The following is a 17237-nucleotide window of genomic DNA, read 5'->3' as shown; positions in this document are numbered from 1 at the left end:
AGGATGATATTATAAACATATTTATAGTTTGTTTTAGTCACAAACAGCTTTTTTTGCTGCTGTGACTAAAAGATCTGACCAGTACAATTATAGGAGGGGAAAAGTTTATTTGGAGGCTCACAGTTTTAGAGGTCTCAGTCCATGGACAGTAAGCTCCATTCCCAGGAGTTCAAGGGTGAACATCATGGTGGAGTGTGCAGCAGAGAGGAACAGCTCACATGATCATCAGAAGGCAGAAAGAGAGAACTCACTCTCTAGATACAAAATATATACCCCATGGCTACACCTCCAGTGAACCACTTCCTCCAGCCACACCTCACGTGCCTCCAGTTACCAGTCAGTTAATCCCATCAGGGATCAATTCACTGATTAGAGTAAGGCTATAACCCGATCATTTCTCCTCCAAAACCTCTTGCATTGTTTCACACATGAGCTTCTGGGGAAACAACATCTAAACCATAACATAGTCTATATGCCAATATAGTAACTTTTCAGTGATAGATCAGTTAGGAGTAAATTTGTATGCCAACAACAGGAAGACTGATCAACCATGGCTTTCTTGCCTCATAACATGTTTAGAGACAGTTCCTGACTCTCATAGTAGCTGTTCAGGGTGGACATCAATGGAGGACCAGGGAGAGTCCTGCCTGTCCTCTCTGCCATCCTTAGTTACACTGGCTTTTGTCCTCACGCTTACCATCATGGTGAAAGCTGCTCCACTTTCAAGTTTGGGGTCCATAGAAAGATAGAGGAGGAAGGCAAGAGGAACAGGGGACAAGGGAGATAAGAAAGTCCCTGCAGTAAGCCTTTGCCACTTTATCCAAGAAGACAAACATCCCCAGTGATTTCCATCTGCATTTCATTGGCCATCTCCACATACAAGGGGGCAGAGATGGAGTCTGCAGCTTTCACAGCTTCTATGATAGAGTTGGGAAAGAGATGGAATAAATTAAAGTGAAACTGCCAACCAAGTACTTCAGACTTAATAATACATCTAAGCTACATTATTACCTCTGCATATTTCCTATAATCCTGAAAGCAGCACTATCCTAAGGTAATTTATTTTTGCTGATGTTGATTTCCATTTGCATAATTTTTGGATTTCAAAATTGTCCACTGAATATGAACAATGTTATCCTTCACTTTTATATTATCTATTTTATCAAAATCAGCTAGGAAAAACACTGAAAATATTTCTATATACCAATTCAGGTAATCGAGTGAATAAAACATTTTAGCCACATATTGTTCTTTAAATTAGTTCCTGGAATTTTCTCCAGAGGTGATAGAAATTCCTTTAGTTGGCAAGCAACAATACCAAAGATAATTTTACCTACCTAACCAACTTTTTGCCCTGCTTGGTATATTACATAAATTGGAGTTGGTGCAGATGTAAAGTCAGAGAATGAGGTTGATTTTGTGGAGCCCTTCTGCTAAGAAATGCTTTGTCTCCATCTGGTGGGCGATCTCTGCAATGACAGCTGTACTGAAACCTGGCTGTACATTAAGATCACTGCAGTGCTTGTAAACAATCTAACAGCCAGGCCTCTCCCCAACCCAATGCAAATGGAAGGGCTGGGATAGAACCCAGGAATAGCATTTTTAAAGATTCATAGGCAATTTTATTGTGAAATTACTCACTCCTATAAACCAGTAAATTAGAAGAAACTCTAAACCCAGCAGGGTAGTGTATGCCTAGAATACCAGCTGCTCAGGAGGCTGAGTCAGGAGGACAGTAAGTTTGAGACCAGGAAGACTTTATCTCGAAATAAAAAAGGGCTAGCCGAGTAGGTCTGTTGTCCATCCCCGGTACTATTAAAAAAAAAAAGAAAGAAAGAAAAAGAAAACTAAACGAAATCATTCCTCCTATAAGACTGCTATAAAGTGAAAACAGGATCCACGTAGGCAAATTATATTATCTCCCAAATGCCCTTTTACCCCTTCCAAAGTGGAAATCATCAAGGAATTGCTGGCAAAATCAGAAAACCAAATCTAAATCTAAATCATGTGTGACTCTCTCTACATGAACAAAGAGATGCAAACACACACACATACACACACACAATCAGACTTGTCCCTAGGCAAAACTGTCAAGCAGTCAAGTAGTTTCAGTATGACTTTGATACCTTATGTGTTTGCACACAACTTTGTTGCATATTTTCAGATCTAATTCTCTCAAGAACCCATTAGGGTGAAATTCCTTCCTCCCCTACCTACCATGAAGGCACAGGGCCCTGGAGAGCCCCATGTGCCCACTCAGATCCTGCTTTCTCCTCTATTTTGCAGTAATGAAAGCTTACTTTCTGGGATCTGTTTCTTTCTCGGTTTTTGATTTCAACCAAATTTCAACTTAATATTCATTTATCAAACACAGTTGATAATCTTGAAGGGGAAATGCATCCAAGGCATATAAATAATTATGAAAGTTCTTTTACATGTAGCATGAAAGATTCGTTTTCTTTTTATATATTCTGAAAGACACTCAAATGAAGATTCGAACTAGTTGCTATTGTCTTAAGTTTCTCAAACCAATTTTCATTGATAATGGCTCATTCTTCATCATGGTACCTGCATTAACTAGTACAAAATTGTGTGTGTGTGTGTGTGTGTGTATGTGTTTTAAAAAGGAGACCAAGTTATACTTGTGGCATTATTAGACGAGATGGTTCTGAACCCTGTCACTGAAAACAACCTGAAATGTTATATAAACTATATATCATAAAACAGTGAAAGACAAATCAGCGGTAAATATTTGCAACACAAAAATGAAAAAGATCCCTTACGCAGAAAATATGAAGTTCCTACTAATCCATAAGACAAAGACTGGCAAAGGATGTCCTTTTATAGATGTTCAAATAACCAGTAAACATAAGAAAAGGTTCTTTCACTAATAATCATAGAAATGCACATTAATACCATAAATCATCCACCTAGAATTCCTTTCAGAATAGCTAACATTAAAAAAAAGAAAAAGAAAAACTAACAAAGCCAAATTAGGGTGAGCAACTGCAACTCTCATATCCTGCTGGTGACAGGGTAATTTGGTACAATCCGTTTGGAAAATTGGTGGTATTTTCTAAAGTTCAGCATCATACATATGCTATAACTTAGCAATTTCAACTCCTAGGTACACCCATAAATATGCTTAGAATGTTTATGTGGCAGCATTATTTGTAGACAGTCAAAAGCTAGAAACCTAAATCTCCATTAATAGTAGAATGGATAATGTGATATACAATAGAACACTATATAATAGTAACATTTAAAAATCATAGCTACACACACAACACAGATAAATCTCTTAAGTATACTTTTACACAAATGAAGCCAGACAATGAATGCACAGTTTTTGTATCCATGTTGTTAGAAATCAAGATAATTATTACCTTCAGGAATTAGGGAGAAGTAGCCACAAAGGGATGAATAATGACATAATTTTTGCATTGAGTTAACATTAGATGTATTCACTTGTGATAATTCATTGAGCTATATTAATTTTTCAGTTCTTAAAAAGTTAAAAAAACACAGTATATTCAGAGATAGTAAAATTGAAATTGTCTTTGTTTTTTTCACCTTATACAGGGAAGTTTAATTGATGAGCACTAGCAGTGTACCTCAAACTTTACTGTACAAATTATCACCAGAGGATCTTGTGTTAAATCACATTTTATTCAATAGTCTGACTCCACATTTCTTGAAAGATCCCAGTTGATACCAATGCTGACACTGACCAGACTTTGAGTGGCAAGATCCTAAGTAAGAGTTTTCCAACCTCTGTTTCCTAAACAATGAGATTTTACAAATTCTTCATAATGTGTGTGTGTGTGTGTGTGTGTGTGTGTGTGTGTGGTGTTTTACTGGGATTTAAGAAAGAGGTACTCCACCATTACAACCCCAAATCTTTTTTGCTGAGGCTGGCCTTGAACTTGCAATCCTCCTGCCTCGGCTTCCTAAGTCGCTGGGATTATAGGCATGCACCACAGAATACAGCTATTAAAATTTTAATCAAAATTTACTTTTAAAAATAATACTATTAAAAAACAAACAAAAAATAATACTATTAGAACTTTCCTCATTTTGTGAGAATTTGTTACTTTTAAAAATAATACTGTTAGACCCTTCCTCATTTTGTGAAATTTGTTTTTATAAGTAAGTCTATGATACTTATTTAAAAAAAAAAAAAAGCAAATAATAGTAAATGCTCAATAAACATAGCTATATCCCAAGCACTGTTATTTTAATTTAGAATAGGGAGCCAGGAAGTGGCAGGAAGGACTGCATGATGATGAACACAACATGTTTGGCACTGTCCTCAGCAGCTGGTATCTCTACTGGATTGTTTATTGCAGAGGCTGGCAAATTTTCTGTGTAGGGCCAGATGGTAAATACTTTAGGTCTTGCAGACCATCGGGTTTCTATCACAACTGCTCAATGCTGCCAGTATAATAGAGATAACATGTAAATGAATGGGCATGACTCTGGCCTAATACAGCCCCAGTCCATTGGATCATTAGTCAACAATATGTAGTTTGCTGTAAAATTTTCACATTTGACTTAAGAAAACATTCCAAATCTCTCGTCTTTTTATTAAAATTTCAAAAATGAGTTTTAACTTTGACCAATAATCCATGTATATATTATACCTCAAAAATGACTTTTTGGTGTTTTAAATGATCGCTCATGGTTATTCATTGTCAAATAATTGTTTTAAATGGTCATCTAAGGACAAGTATTCCAAAATAAACAACATATGTGATAACACAAGGAGCTTTTGTTTAGTATTTTTTTAGTTGTTGATAGACCTTTATTTTATTCATTTATTTATACGTGGTGCTGAGAATCGAACCCAGTGCCTCACACATATCAGGCAAGTTCTCTACCACTGAGCCCAGTCCCAGCCCCCAGGGAGCTTTTTTAACATATAATTTTCATTTTTTGAACCACACTGCTAGGACCCCAGATTAACTGTGGTATAGTTTATAGTTTCACAGAAGTAGCAATTATCAACCTCCCCATATTGCTAAGTTAGTATGAAAACTGCACAGAAGTTATGTATCTGAATGTAGATTCCACACAGAACTGAGTCATGCTGAGTTCATAGCATAAGACCCAGGGGTTATTTTACATGGATTTAAATTCTTAATACACGTGGAAGGTATGACCAAAGAAAATTTAAGATGTATTTAAAAAACAAGACACACTGATTAAACTTTTGGCTGACTACTGTCAAAACACAGTAATTTTTATTATGAATACAAATGTATTATGTATACTAAAATAAGATATGCTAGCCCAAGTCTTAAGTTCAGAAAGTCAAAATAAAAGTTCCTATTTATGAAAGCTTAGCTTACCTGGCCATCTTAATTTCCTGGATGTGTTCCATGTTTTGGGAAACTAGGGACTTCACTGAGTGTGAAACTCTGAAACAGAGTTCAGGTATTGGTTCAAAGCTGCTAGTCACCAAGGGCTTCGAAGAATCTAAATTAGCAAGTAAGAAAAATCCCAGTCTAGAGCCCAGTCTGATTTCTCTTTGAGATTTGATCAAAGCAGATGTATGGCAGTCTCTATACTTGACAAAATATGTGGAGAAGTAGGAAAGTGCCCATCCTGATTTAACTACAGCCACTGCAATTACAGTTACGGCTATTGTTGGAATAGCTAAATAGTTTCTTTCCAACTTGCTCCAAAGTAGTGATAGAAGGAAGATCAAAATTAGGGAGGCAGGCACTGGAGAGGTGAAGTGAACTTTCACATGGTAGATAAGGGTAACCATTCACTGCTTCCTCCTGGCTGGGATTAAAGGAGACTCAAGTAAGCAAGAATATTTATACTGGAATGGGACTTTATAACAACCAAATGGACCAAGTGATAAACATACTGAACTTATTTAACACTCTCACCAATTAATGTTTTTTCCTGAATTTCTTTGGAGTTATTCCCTTGAGTTTAATATTCTTAACCTCTCTTGAAAGCTAAAGACAAAATACTGAGAACTAAAAACAAATCATAAAGTATATCTTCTTTCCATTTTTAGGTAGTCAACTCTTAGTTTTCTTCTCTTGTGCTTTTAAGTACTTATCACCACTATAGTTTTTGATAAGCATTTGCTAAATGCCTTGTAATCCTATTCAGGTGTAACTTTCTGTAAGAAAAAAAAAACATTTTAAACTCATAAAACAAAGTGATTATTCTAAATATTAAAACTTATTTCCAGGGGAGGAATGGAGGAATTTTGGATAGGGCAAAGGGGAGGGAGGGGAAGGTAGGGGGCATGGGAGTAGGAAAGATGGTAGAATGAGATGGACATCATGACCCTAAGTACATGTATGAAAACAGGAATGGTGTGACTCTACTTTGTGTACAACCAGAGATATGAAAAATTGTGCTCTATGTGTGTGCTCTGAATTGAAATGCTCTGCTGTCATGTATAACAAGTTAGAATAAATAAATTTTTAAAAATATAGAAAAAATATTTCCTTAACAAAAAGCATCACAATGTTCCTATGAGTAATACTCTCCCTTAGGAGAGTTCCTATGAGTAATACTCTCCCTCATCTTATAGACCATCTTGAATACCATCCATAAAATTTCATACTGTCTCCATAATCTGCTCCTATCGACCATTTCCGCAAGACAATTGGCACTTGTATCATAAAGTGACTTTGCCCAGCATGACAGCATACAACTGTAATCCCAGCAACTAAGGAGGCTGAGGCAAGAGGATCAAAAGTTAGAGGTCAGCCTCAGCAACTCATCAAGACCCTAAACAACTTTGTAAGATCCTGTCTCAAAAAATTAAAAAGAGCTGGGGATGTAGCTCAGTACCCCTGGGTTCAATTCCTAGCACCAAAAAATAAAAATAAATTGAGTTTTAACAAAGTGTGATGGCACACACATGTAGTCCCAGCCACTTTGGAGGATTCACATGAGGTCAGGAGTTTGAGACCAGTCTGGACAACATAGCAAGAATTTATCTCAAAAAAAAAAAAAAAAAAAAATCACAAAGTAACCCATGTTCATCATTTAAAAATTAGTTTTAACCAAATGCCTCAATTATTAACTCTATATTCCTTTACTTACCATATGCCTTCAAATTAGATCAAAAGGTGCTTCAAAAATATATATTATTTGACTTATTTACCTTAATGTTATGCCGTATACATGCAGGATCAACCAGTGAGAAGGTAAATACCTCAATTGAAATAGAGAAAAGCTACATGGAATTGATCTCCTTCAGAAATATGATGTAGTTAAATATGGATTCTTTCCAGTGAATCAGACTCAAGATTATTATTAAAGCTGGGTGCAGTGGTGCATACCTGTAATCCCAGCAGTTCAGGAGGCTGAGGCAGGAGAATTGCAAGTTCAAAGCTAGCATCGGCAACTTAATTGAGACCCTGTCTCTAAATAAAATATCCAAAAGGGCTGATCATGTGGCTTAGTGGTTGAGCATCCCTGGGTTCAATCCTGGTTAAATTAAGACAATTTTACATTTTACAATGTGTTTTGTTCACCTCCCTACTCCTCAGAGGCCACACATAGATGACTTGCTTCCAATGACAAAAGTACATAAAGAAAAATTAATTTAAAATGGAGAAATTCTGCACACACAACCTTAGCTAAGTGATAATGGTTAATGTTAGCAGTGACAAATTGATAACATGTACTCTTGTAGTGCTATGGAAGGGCACTTCACACCTCTTCATTCGTCATTCTTCCTAAAAACCTGAATCTCTGGCCAAACCATGAGAAAACCATTCAACAAACTCAAACTGAAGAGACTTTGCACAAAATACCGTGCTGGTACCCCCCAAACTGTCCAGGACATGAAATGCAAAGAAATCTGAGAAATTATCACAAATAGAGAAAATGAAAGAGACAGGATGACCAGTTATATAGTGGGTTATCCCAGATGGGATCCTAGAACAAAAAAGATCATCAGTGGGAAAACTAATAAAATATAAGTTAATAGTGATAGGTCAATGTTTGTTTTTTAAATATTTCAAATATATTTTGATAATGTGAAATGTTTACAAAAAAGGAAACTGGTAAGAGGTAGAGGGGAACTATTTTTCCAACTCTTCTGAAAATCTAAACCTAAAAAAAAATTTTTAAAGTTTTTTAAAAAGTTCCAACCAAAAATAAATGCCTAAAATTTTTTTCTAAAATACAATCTTGTTACAATAAAGAAAAAATGCAACTTGGCTCTATAGCAAAGAAAATGAACTTTTTTTTAAAAAGTATGCACTAGAAGCAGTTTTCATTTGGTATTGTCAGATTTTGTAATTTTAGTCATTATAATCCATGATATATGAATGTGAGTTTTGTTGTTGTTGTTGTTATTGTTTTTTGGGGGGGTTGCGGGTATTGAACTCAGGGGCACTCAACTACTGAGCCACACCCCCAGTTCTATTATTATTATTATTATTATTTTGTATTTTATTTAGAGACAGGGTCTCATTGAGTTGCTTAGTGCCTCACTGTTGCTGAGGCTGGCTTTGAACTCATGATCCTCCTGTCTCAGCCTCCCAAGTTGCTGGGATTACAGGCGTGCACCACCATGCCCGGCCTGTGTATGAGTTCTTGACATTTCTTTCCTGTAGCTCATGCCTATAATGCCAGACTCAAAGAGGCTGAAGCGGAGGATTGCAAGTTTAAGTCCAGACTTGCAACTTAGTGAGACTCTGTCTCAAAAAAACTACCCCATTCACAATAGCCTCAAAAAAAAATTAAAATAAAATACTTGGGAATCAATCTAACAAAAGAGGTGAAAGACCTCTACAATAAAAAGTACAGAACACTAAAGAAAGACATTGAAGAAGACCTTAGAAGATGGAACGATCTCCCATGTTCTTGGATAGGAAGAATTAATATTGTCAAATGGCCATACTACCAAAAGCTTTATACAGGTTTAATGCAATTCCAATTAAAACACCAAAAACATTCCTCATAAAAATAGAAAAAGCAATCATAAAATTCATTTGGAAAATTAAGAGACCAAGAATAGTCAAAGTAATGCTTAGTAAGAAGAGTAAAGCAGGAGGCATCACAATACCAGACCTTAAACTATACTACAGAGCAATAGTAACAAAAACGGCCCAGTATTGGCACCAAAACAGACTTGTAGACCAATTTAATAAAGAACTCAAAAGACTTAACACCAACAAAATAAATAACCCAATCAATAAATGGGCTAAGGAACTGAACAGACACTTCTCAAAAGATATACAATCAATCAACAAACATGTGAAAATATGTTCACCGTCTTTAGTAATTAGAGAAAGGCAAATCAAAACTAATCTAAGATTTCATCTCACTCCAGTCAGAATGGCAATTATCATGAATACAAGCAATAATAAGTGTTGGCGAGGATGTGGAGGAAAAGGTACACTCATACATTGCTGGTGGCACTGCAAATTGGTGGAACCAATATGGAAAGCTGTATGGAGATTCCTTGGAAAACTTAGAATGGAACCACCATTTGACTCAGCTATCCCACTCCTTGGTCTATATCAAAAGACTTAAATGAGCATACTATAGTGATGCAGCCACATCAATGTTTATAGCAGCACAATTCACAATAGCTAAACTATGAAACCAACCTAGGTGCCCTTCAAGAGATGAATGGATAAAGAAACTGTGGTATATATACACAATGGAATATTATTTAGCATTAAAAGAGAATAAAATTATGGCATTTGCAAGTAAATAGATGTAGTTGGAAAATATCATGCTGATCTTGCTATTTAAATTTCATGCAGTAAAACTATTTCAAATAGACAATTTGACTTCTAATAATTGTATACAGAATATACAACAATCAAGACATAAAATATATCAATTTCTCTAATTTCTTCATCTTTTGATCTCATCTCTGAGCCCCAGCCTCTAGCCAAACCTGATCTTCCTTGTTCTACTGTAGTTTTGCTTTTCTCTGATAACCAATGAATTTATCTTTTCATACTTGAATATAAGTCTTTTATCAGAATTTTATTGGGTTGTGTGGTTATTGCATTACAATTCTAACAGTGTCTTACATATTTTTATATAGTCATGAATCACATAATGTTTCAGTGACAGGCCACATATATGATGGTGGCCCTAAAAGAATATAAGAAAGCTGAAAAATGCCTATTGCCTTGTAAGATCTTAGCTGTTAATGTCATAACACAATTCATTACTCGTAAGGTTTGTGATAATAAGGCTAAAGTGAACAAACCTATTATGCTGCTGTGTTAGAGTCTGTAAACAAGTCAAAAATAACACCTGGCATTTTGCCAGGGGAATGTTAGAGTTCGTAAACAAGTCTGGATGGTGCCTGGCAAAATGCCTGAGGGAGTGGTTTGAGAAGTAACAAAAACAAGCCATTAAGTGTGGAGATTCCTTATTGGTTGACTGATGTATCTAGTTTATGCTAATTAGATAAGCTCTGTGGAATGTATAAATACTGCTCCTGTCCTGCAATAAACGGCTCCTACTCCTGCTGTATCAACATTCACAAGTTATTCGTCACCCCCCGGTTATTTTGCTGCAGCCAGACAGACTGCGGCACTGCTGCCAGTCATATAAAAGTATAGCACATAAAATTATACATAGTACTTAGTTCTTGATAGTGATGATAAACAACTATATTACTAATTTATGTACTATACTTTTTATGATTATACTTTTATAAAAAGTTAAAAAAAAAGTTTAAGACAGTGTGTTATGCCAACAGCAGCCTCATACATTTCTTGACTATACTGAGGCCATGTTAAATGACTGACCTATGCCATCTAGGTTTATATCAGTAATTTGATGTTCATACAATAACAAAATGGCCTAATGAAGCATTTCTCTGAATGGATCCACAGTTAAGCTATGTTATCTTTTGTTTATATGCAATGTGTTGATATTTTTCATGTTGCTTTCAAGATTTTCTCTTTATGGTTGATTTTCAGCAGTGTAACAATCTTTCTATGCGTAACTTTATTTGGATTTACCCCAGTTGTAATCTGCAGAGCTTCTAAGTCATTATTTCTACATAAGAGTTGAAAACTTTGGGGCCATTTTTTTCTTCAAATGTCTTTTTTTTCCCCACTGCTCTATTTTCATGCGTTCATCCTTCTGGATCTCAAACTACCTCTGTTATTAATCCTTTGGGCACTGTTCCACAGGACACTGAGGCTCTGGTTATTGGGTCCTTCCGCCCTTCAGATTTTGTAATTTAAACTGATCTGTCTTCAAGTTTACTACACTTTCTTCTGACATCTCTAATCTGTTATAAATGTATCCAGTGGATTTTCATTTCAGCTATTTGACCCTTCTGTAGGAACAATTCCATTTGTTTTTTTCTTCATATTTTCCCTTTGCTGCTGGGATTCTTTATTAAGGTGACACGTCCTTTAAATCCTCCAACATATGCATAATATCTGCTTTAACATTTTTGCAAAATTCAGTATTTAAGTCATGTATTGTTTCCATGGGACACATTTTCCTGTTTCTTTCCATATTTAGTAATTTTTTACCACATAACATGCATAAAAGATATGTTGCAGAGATCTACACTATATTTAACAGTTGTTGTTTTGTTTAGTTTTGTTCCCAACAAGCATTTTGATTACTGGCTGGTTACATTCAATTTATGCAGGCTTGGTTTTATGTTGTTAGTGTGCATCTATAGAAAGCCCAGGGTGTATCCTGAGCCCTTTTGCCAGGACTCACCCTCCAAACTCTTAACTCCCTAGATGATTGTTGAGGCTAGATTTTAATCTGTATTCTGGATATAGAATGGAAATTCATTTACAGTGTGAGGGCTGAGACAAGAAGGCAGAGTGCTGCTTTGTTCAATTTTAGTTGCAAATGTGCATGTTGGTTAACTCAAAATTTTTGCCACTCTGAAGATTTCCACAAATGACCACACGTGTGCTATGAGTACTGATTTTGAGGTTATAATTTTAGTAAGAAAACACACAAATATGAAATGAATAATGAATATTAACTATTTTTTCCATAATACACAATGAAAACATTTTGATGCCTAGAAGTATTTTTTTTAATATTTATTTATTTTTTAGTTTTAGTTGCACACATTTCTTTATTTATACATGGTGCTGAGGATCGAACCGAGGGCCTTGCACATGCCAGGCAAGCGCTCTACTACCTAGCCACAATCCCAGCCCCAAGAGTTTAAGTTTTAATATAACTATTTTGATGGAAAAATAACATGCCATATAAACAAAACACCATATAACTTTTCTTATTCAGTGTCATCTGGTAAGCAATGCTAAAATGTAATGAAACCTTTAAGAATTTAGATGAATGTATGCTTTCTGATTAAAAGCCCCAGGTGGCAAAATATCTTGAGCTTAGTTCTAGCTACTGTTTTTGTGTCCTTTTTTTTTTTTTTTGGTATTTTTAATTATTAGTTTACTAAACCTTAGTTATATGATCTAATTAGCATGAGTAAACTTCATGTGCCTTAGTTTTCTCATCTCTTAAACGAAGACTATTTCTAAGGTCCAGGTCTAAAATTCTTTTTATTGTCCCCCAACCATCACTATTTTGGCTCCTAGATGCTATCTTTTCTTCCTTTCTAATTTTTACTTACAATTTTCTGTGTCCTGGAAAAAATCAGGAAGCAAACATTATTAGATTTTTTTTAATTAAAAATATTTTTTTCTAATTAAAGACTTTAGATCTTTTCTTTTGGCAAAGAAAAAACCCATATATGCTTTTCCCTAACTCCTAATTATAATCCAAACAGATATATAAAATCACCTGTACATGCCAACAAAGTAAAAACAAACTCACAAAACACTAAAAACACAAGTAAGCCCCAAACCTGACTTATATCATCACATGCAGAAAAATAAACATGAGCTGGGCGCAGTGGCACACGCCTATAATCCCAAAGGCCCAGAAGGCTGAGACAGGAGGATCATGAATTCAAAGCCAGTCTCAGCAACAGTGAGGCACTAAACAACTCAGTGAGACCCATCTCTAAATAAAATACAAAATAGGGCTGGGATGTGGCTCAGTAGTTAAGCACCCCTGAGTTCAATCCCCAGTATTCCCCACCAAAAAAGAAAAAAAAAAACAACAAAACATTATTATTGCTGCAGGTATATACGTGACTGCATGACCAATGTAATTCTGCAACCTGTACATTCAGAAAAATGAGAAATTATATCCCATCTGATTCAAATGTATGATATGTCAAGATCATTGTACCATCATGTGTAATTAATTAAAACAAATAAATAATAAAAATAAAATAAGAAAAACATGAATAATAGCTGCTTTCCTAGTATCTAATGCCTGAGATAACAGGGAATATATAGATTAAAAAGAAGATTTAAAAAGTACACAGGTAAACTGATTATTTATTGAATTAAAAATCACACTATATATAAAACAAATCTCTATACAGAGATTTAATGCATCATAATATATAAAATATTTTTAGAAAGCCAAGATGCAAATTACAATGATTATGAATATAAAATTAAAACACTCTCCAAAAGTGATTTATTTGGCTGTTCTTGTTCGAAGTCGTCGTTTGAGAATCTGGTGATCACTTTCCTTCACTTTCTGGTCCATCAAAATCTGAAATTAACAATTTGAGCTTTTCAAAACTTATAGGCAAAAATAAGAATATATGTGCTTATGTGCTTAATTATTGACATAATAACAACATGAGTCTTTTTGTCCTCTTAGACTATAGGTATTCCATCTTCTATAAAAACACATGCAGAATATTTTGTAAAAGATTCATTCAATGCTAGCTAATTCCAGGATTAAAATAACCTACAATCCTATTGAATTCAAAGATAACGTCTTACTATCTCAGTTTTATCAGTACTATAATCATGTAAACAAATGATAGAATCTAATTGAACCTTTAGAATTTTAGATAAATAAGTGTGTTTTTAGATTAAAAACTCTAGTTGGAAAAAAATTTTTTTCTACTTTGTTTTGTGTCTCTGGAAATAATTATCATATTTAGAGATAAAAGCCTCAAATCAATTTTATAAAATGACCTTTCACAGCAACATATAACTTAAAAAGTAGAAAGCACATAATACTGCAACTAAGGAAACAAATAATATTCAGCCAAGGAAGGAAATTATGTACTAATAAGACAGATGGGAAAAAGTGACTAAGAGAATAGTGCTTTGAACAGCATGTCCTAATTAACCCTAATTCTTTACCACTTGCTTTTGAGTGTCAATCTCATATCTGATAGCTACTATTGCAAAAAAAAAAAAAAAAAAAAAAAAACAACTCTCCTAATTTTTCTTGGCCATTTCCTGTTGAAGTTTTTTCCTTTAATTATTTTTCAACCTTCACTTTCATCCACTAAGCAAATGTAAGCATGACAGAAAATTAGAACCTTCCATGTAGAGCACAGACTGTTCTGAATGAGGAGAATGAGTCACAGAGTCAGGGTGACAACTCCCATCTCTTCTTAATAAAGTCTAGAAGGCTTAAAAAAGAAGGTGGAAGGAAATGGCTAAATGTCAATTCTATATTTTTACCAAGCATACTTGGACCCAGATGTGTGCAATTCTGATGATAAACATAACAAAGAAAAACAGATGTTAAAGGCCAATAAATTACTAAATAGTGATAATTCTATTGATGAAAATATATTCCTTGCATGAGGTTTCAAATGCAAATGAATGGCACTTACATACAGTAATACAGCATTTATATTTAATTCCTATAAGGTTATAATAGGAATATCTGATCAAAAGTATATAATCTGATCAAAAGTAAAATGTTTTAAATGATCTGGGATCTAAAGGATAGAAATTCAAATCAATCAAAAATTTGAATTGTAATGAATACTTCAAAATTAAAATGACCATGAACAGTTTTAGTTTTACATTGATGAAAATTGAAATACTAGCTTACCACTTGGCCAGATATATCAATAGGAGATGAAATTTCATTTGTGTACAATTTCCGTTTGGCTTTTTTTGGTTGAGACACATTTTCTTTAATTGCTTCTACATTTGAGACCTTTGAAGAGCTCATTGTTTCAATTATCTTCTTTGCTATACAAATTAAAATGAAAACAATGCAAAATATGAATGATGAAAGGACATGAAGAGATAACTGATTAAGAAAAAAGTTAAATGCTTCAGAAACAAATAATGATCATCAGTAATGGGGGAGTGCAAATAAATAAATAAAATATGAATAATGTTCAGGTGGAAAGCTCTGTAAATTATAATGTATCAATAAAACTCATTTTTTCCATCAATGATTTGGAAAAGATTTATGCCATGTTAAACTAGAAAGCAGAATCGTATGTAGCATTAAGGCCAGAAAACTTCTAGAATTCATTAATTTGGCAAAGTAGCCAGATATAAAATTAACACCCATAAATCAATTGCGTTCCTCTACGCCAGTGATGAATCAACCAAAAGAGAAATTAGGCAAAGTATCCCATTCACAATAACCTCAAAGAAAATAAAATATTTGAGAGTCAATCTAACAAAAGAGATGAAAGGTCTCTACAATGAAAACTGCAGAACATTAAAGAAAGAAATTGAAGACCTTAGAAGATGGAAAGATCTCCCATGTTCTTGGATAGGCAGAATTAACATTATCAAAATGGCCATACTATCAAAAGTGCTATGCAGATTTAATGCAATTCTTACTAAGTTTCCAATGACATACTTCATAGAAATATGAAAAGTAGTCATGAAATTCGTTTGGAAAAATCAGAGGCCCAGAATAGTCAAAGCAATCAACAGCAAGAAAAGTGAAGCAGGAAGCATCACAATACAAGACCTCAAATTTAACAACAAAACTATAGGAATAAAAACAGTATGATATTGGCACCAAAACAGACAATGAAGACCAATGGAACAGAAGAAAAGACACAGAGACAAACCCACACAAATACAGTTATCTCATACTAGACAAAGGTGACATAAACATACATTGGAAAAAAGATAGCCTCTTCAACAAATGGTCCTAGGAAAACTGGAAATAAGTATGCAGTAATGAAATTAAACCCCTATTTCTGCACAAAACTCAACTCTAAGTTGATCAAGAACCTAGGCATTAGAATACAGACCCTGTGCCTACTAGAAGAAAATGTAGGCCCAAATCTCTAATATGTTGGCTTACGAACCAAATTCCTAAAGCACAAGCAGTAAAACCAAGAATCAACAAATGGGATGGTATCAAACTAAAAAGCTTCTCCACAGCAAAGGAAATAACCAAGAACCTAAAGAAAGACCCTACAGAATGGGAAAAAATCTTTGCCACTTGCACTTCAGATATAGCATTAATCTCCAGGATATACAAAGAACTCAAAAAACTTAACACTAATTAAACAAATAACCCATTAAATAAATGGGCAAAGAAACCGAACAGGCACTTCAAAGAAGAAATACAAATGGTTAACAAATATATGAAAAAATGTTTAACATCTCAAGCAATTACAGAAATGCAAATTAAAACTATACAGAGATTTCATCTCACTTTAGTCATAATGGCAATTATCAAGAATTCAAGTAACAATAAATGTTGGCAAGAATGTGGGAGAAAAGGTATACTTATACATTGTTGGTGGGACTGCAAATTGGTGCAACCACCCTGGAAAGCATATGGAGATTCCTCAGAAAACCTGGAATGAAACCACCATTTGACCCACCCCACTCCTTGGTATATACCCAAACCATTTAAAAATCAGTATATGATAGTGATGCAGCCACATCAGTGTTTATAGGAGCTTAATTCACAATAGCTAGGCTGTGGAACCAACCCTAGGTACCCTTCGATAAATGAATGGGTAAAGAAAATGTGGTACATATATACAGTGGAATATTATTCAGCCATAAAGAAGAATAAAATTAAGGCATTTATCAGTAAATGAATGGAAATGGAGACTATCATGCTAAGTGGACTAAGCCACTCCCAAAAAACCAAAAGCCAATGTTCTCTCTGATATGTGGATGCTGACTCAAGATAGGCAAGATAGGAGGGAGGATAGAGGTTCACTAGATTGGACAGGGGAGAAAGGGGAGAAGAAAGGGGAAATGGAATGGGAAAGAGAATAGAATAAATCAGATATAACTTTCCTATGTTCATATATGAATACAAGACTAGTGTAACATCATGTACAACCACAAGAATGGAAAGTTATACTACATGTATGTATGTCAAAATACATTCTACTCTCATTTTTAACTAAAAAATAAATAAATAAATAAATAAAGTGGTGGATTTAGTTCAAT

The 17237-nt window shown here is 34.5% G+C and overlaps 1 protein-coding gene across 2 annotated transcripts in view; it reads right to left on the bottom strand.

The window, feature by feature from the left end:
* Positions 1 to 13346: 13346 nt before the first annotated feature.
* Positions 13347 to 17237, bottom strand: part of Kif20b (kinesin family member 20B) — a 60989-nt gene continuing 57098 nt past the window's right edge. For both annotated transcript variants that reach the window (XM_046450473.2, XM_046450474.2), the window contains exons 31-32: positions 14899 to 15041; positions 13347 to 13587 (exon numbers count right to left, since the gene is read on the bottom strand). In XM_046450473.2, coding sequence (XP_046306429.1) covers positions 13510 to 13587; positions 14899 to 15041 — 221 coding nt within the window. In that variant the 3' untranslated portion in view covers positions 13347 to 13509. The remainder of the gene's footprint in view (positions 13588 to 14898; positions 15042 to 17237) is intronic.

This window comes from Marmota monax, unplaced genomic scaffold (genome assembly GCF_021218885.2).
Source record: "Marmota monax isolate L192 unplaced genomic scaffold, Marmota_monax_Labrador192_F-V1.1 WCK01_AAM20220418_F8-fsc00004, whole genome shotgun sequence".
Classification (NCBI taxonomy): domain Eukaryota; kingdom Metazoa; phylum Chordata; class Mammalia; order Rodentia; family Sciuridae; genus Marmota; species Marmota monax.
This window is presented reverse-complemented; position numbering and strand designations above follow the sequence as displayed.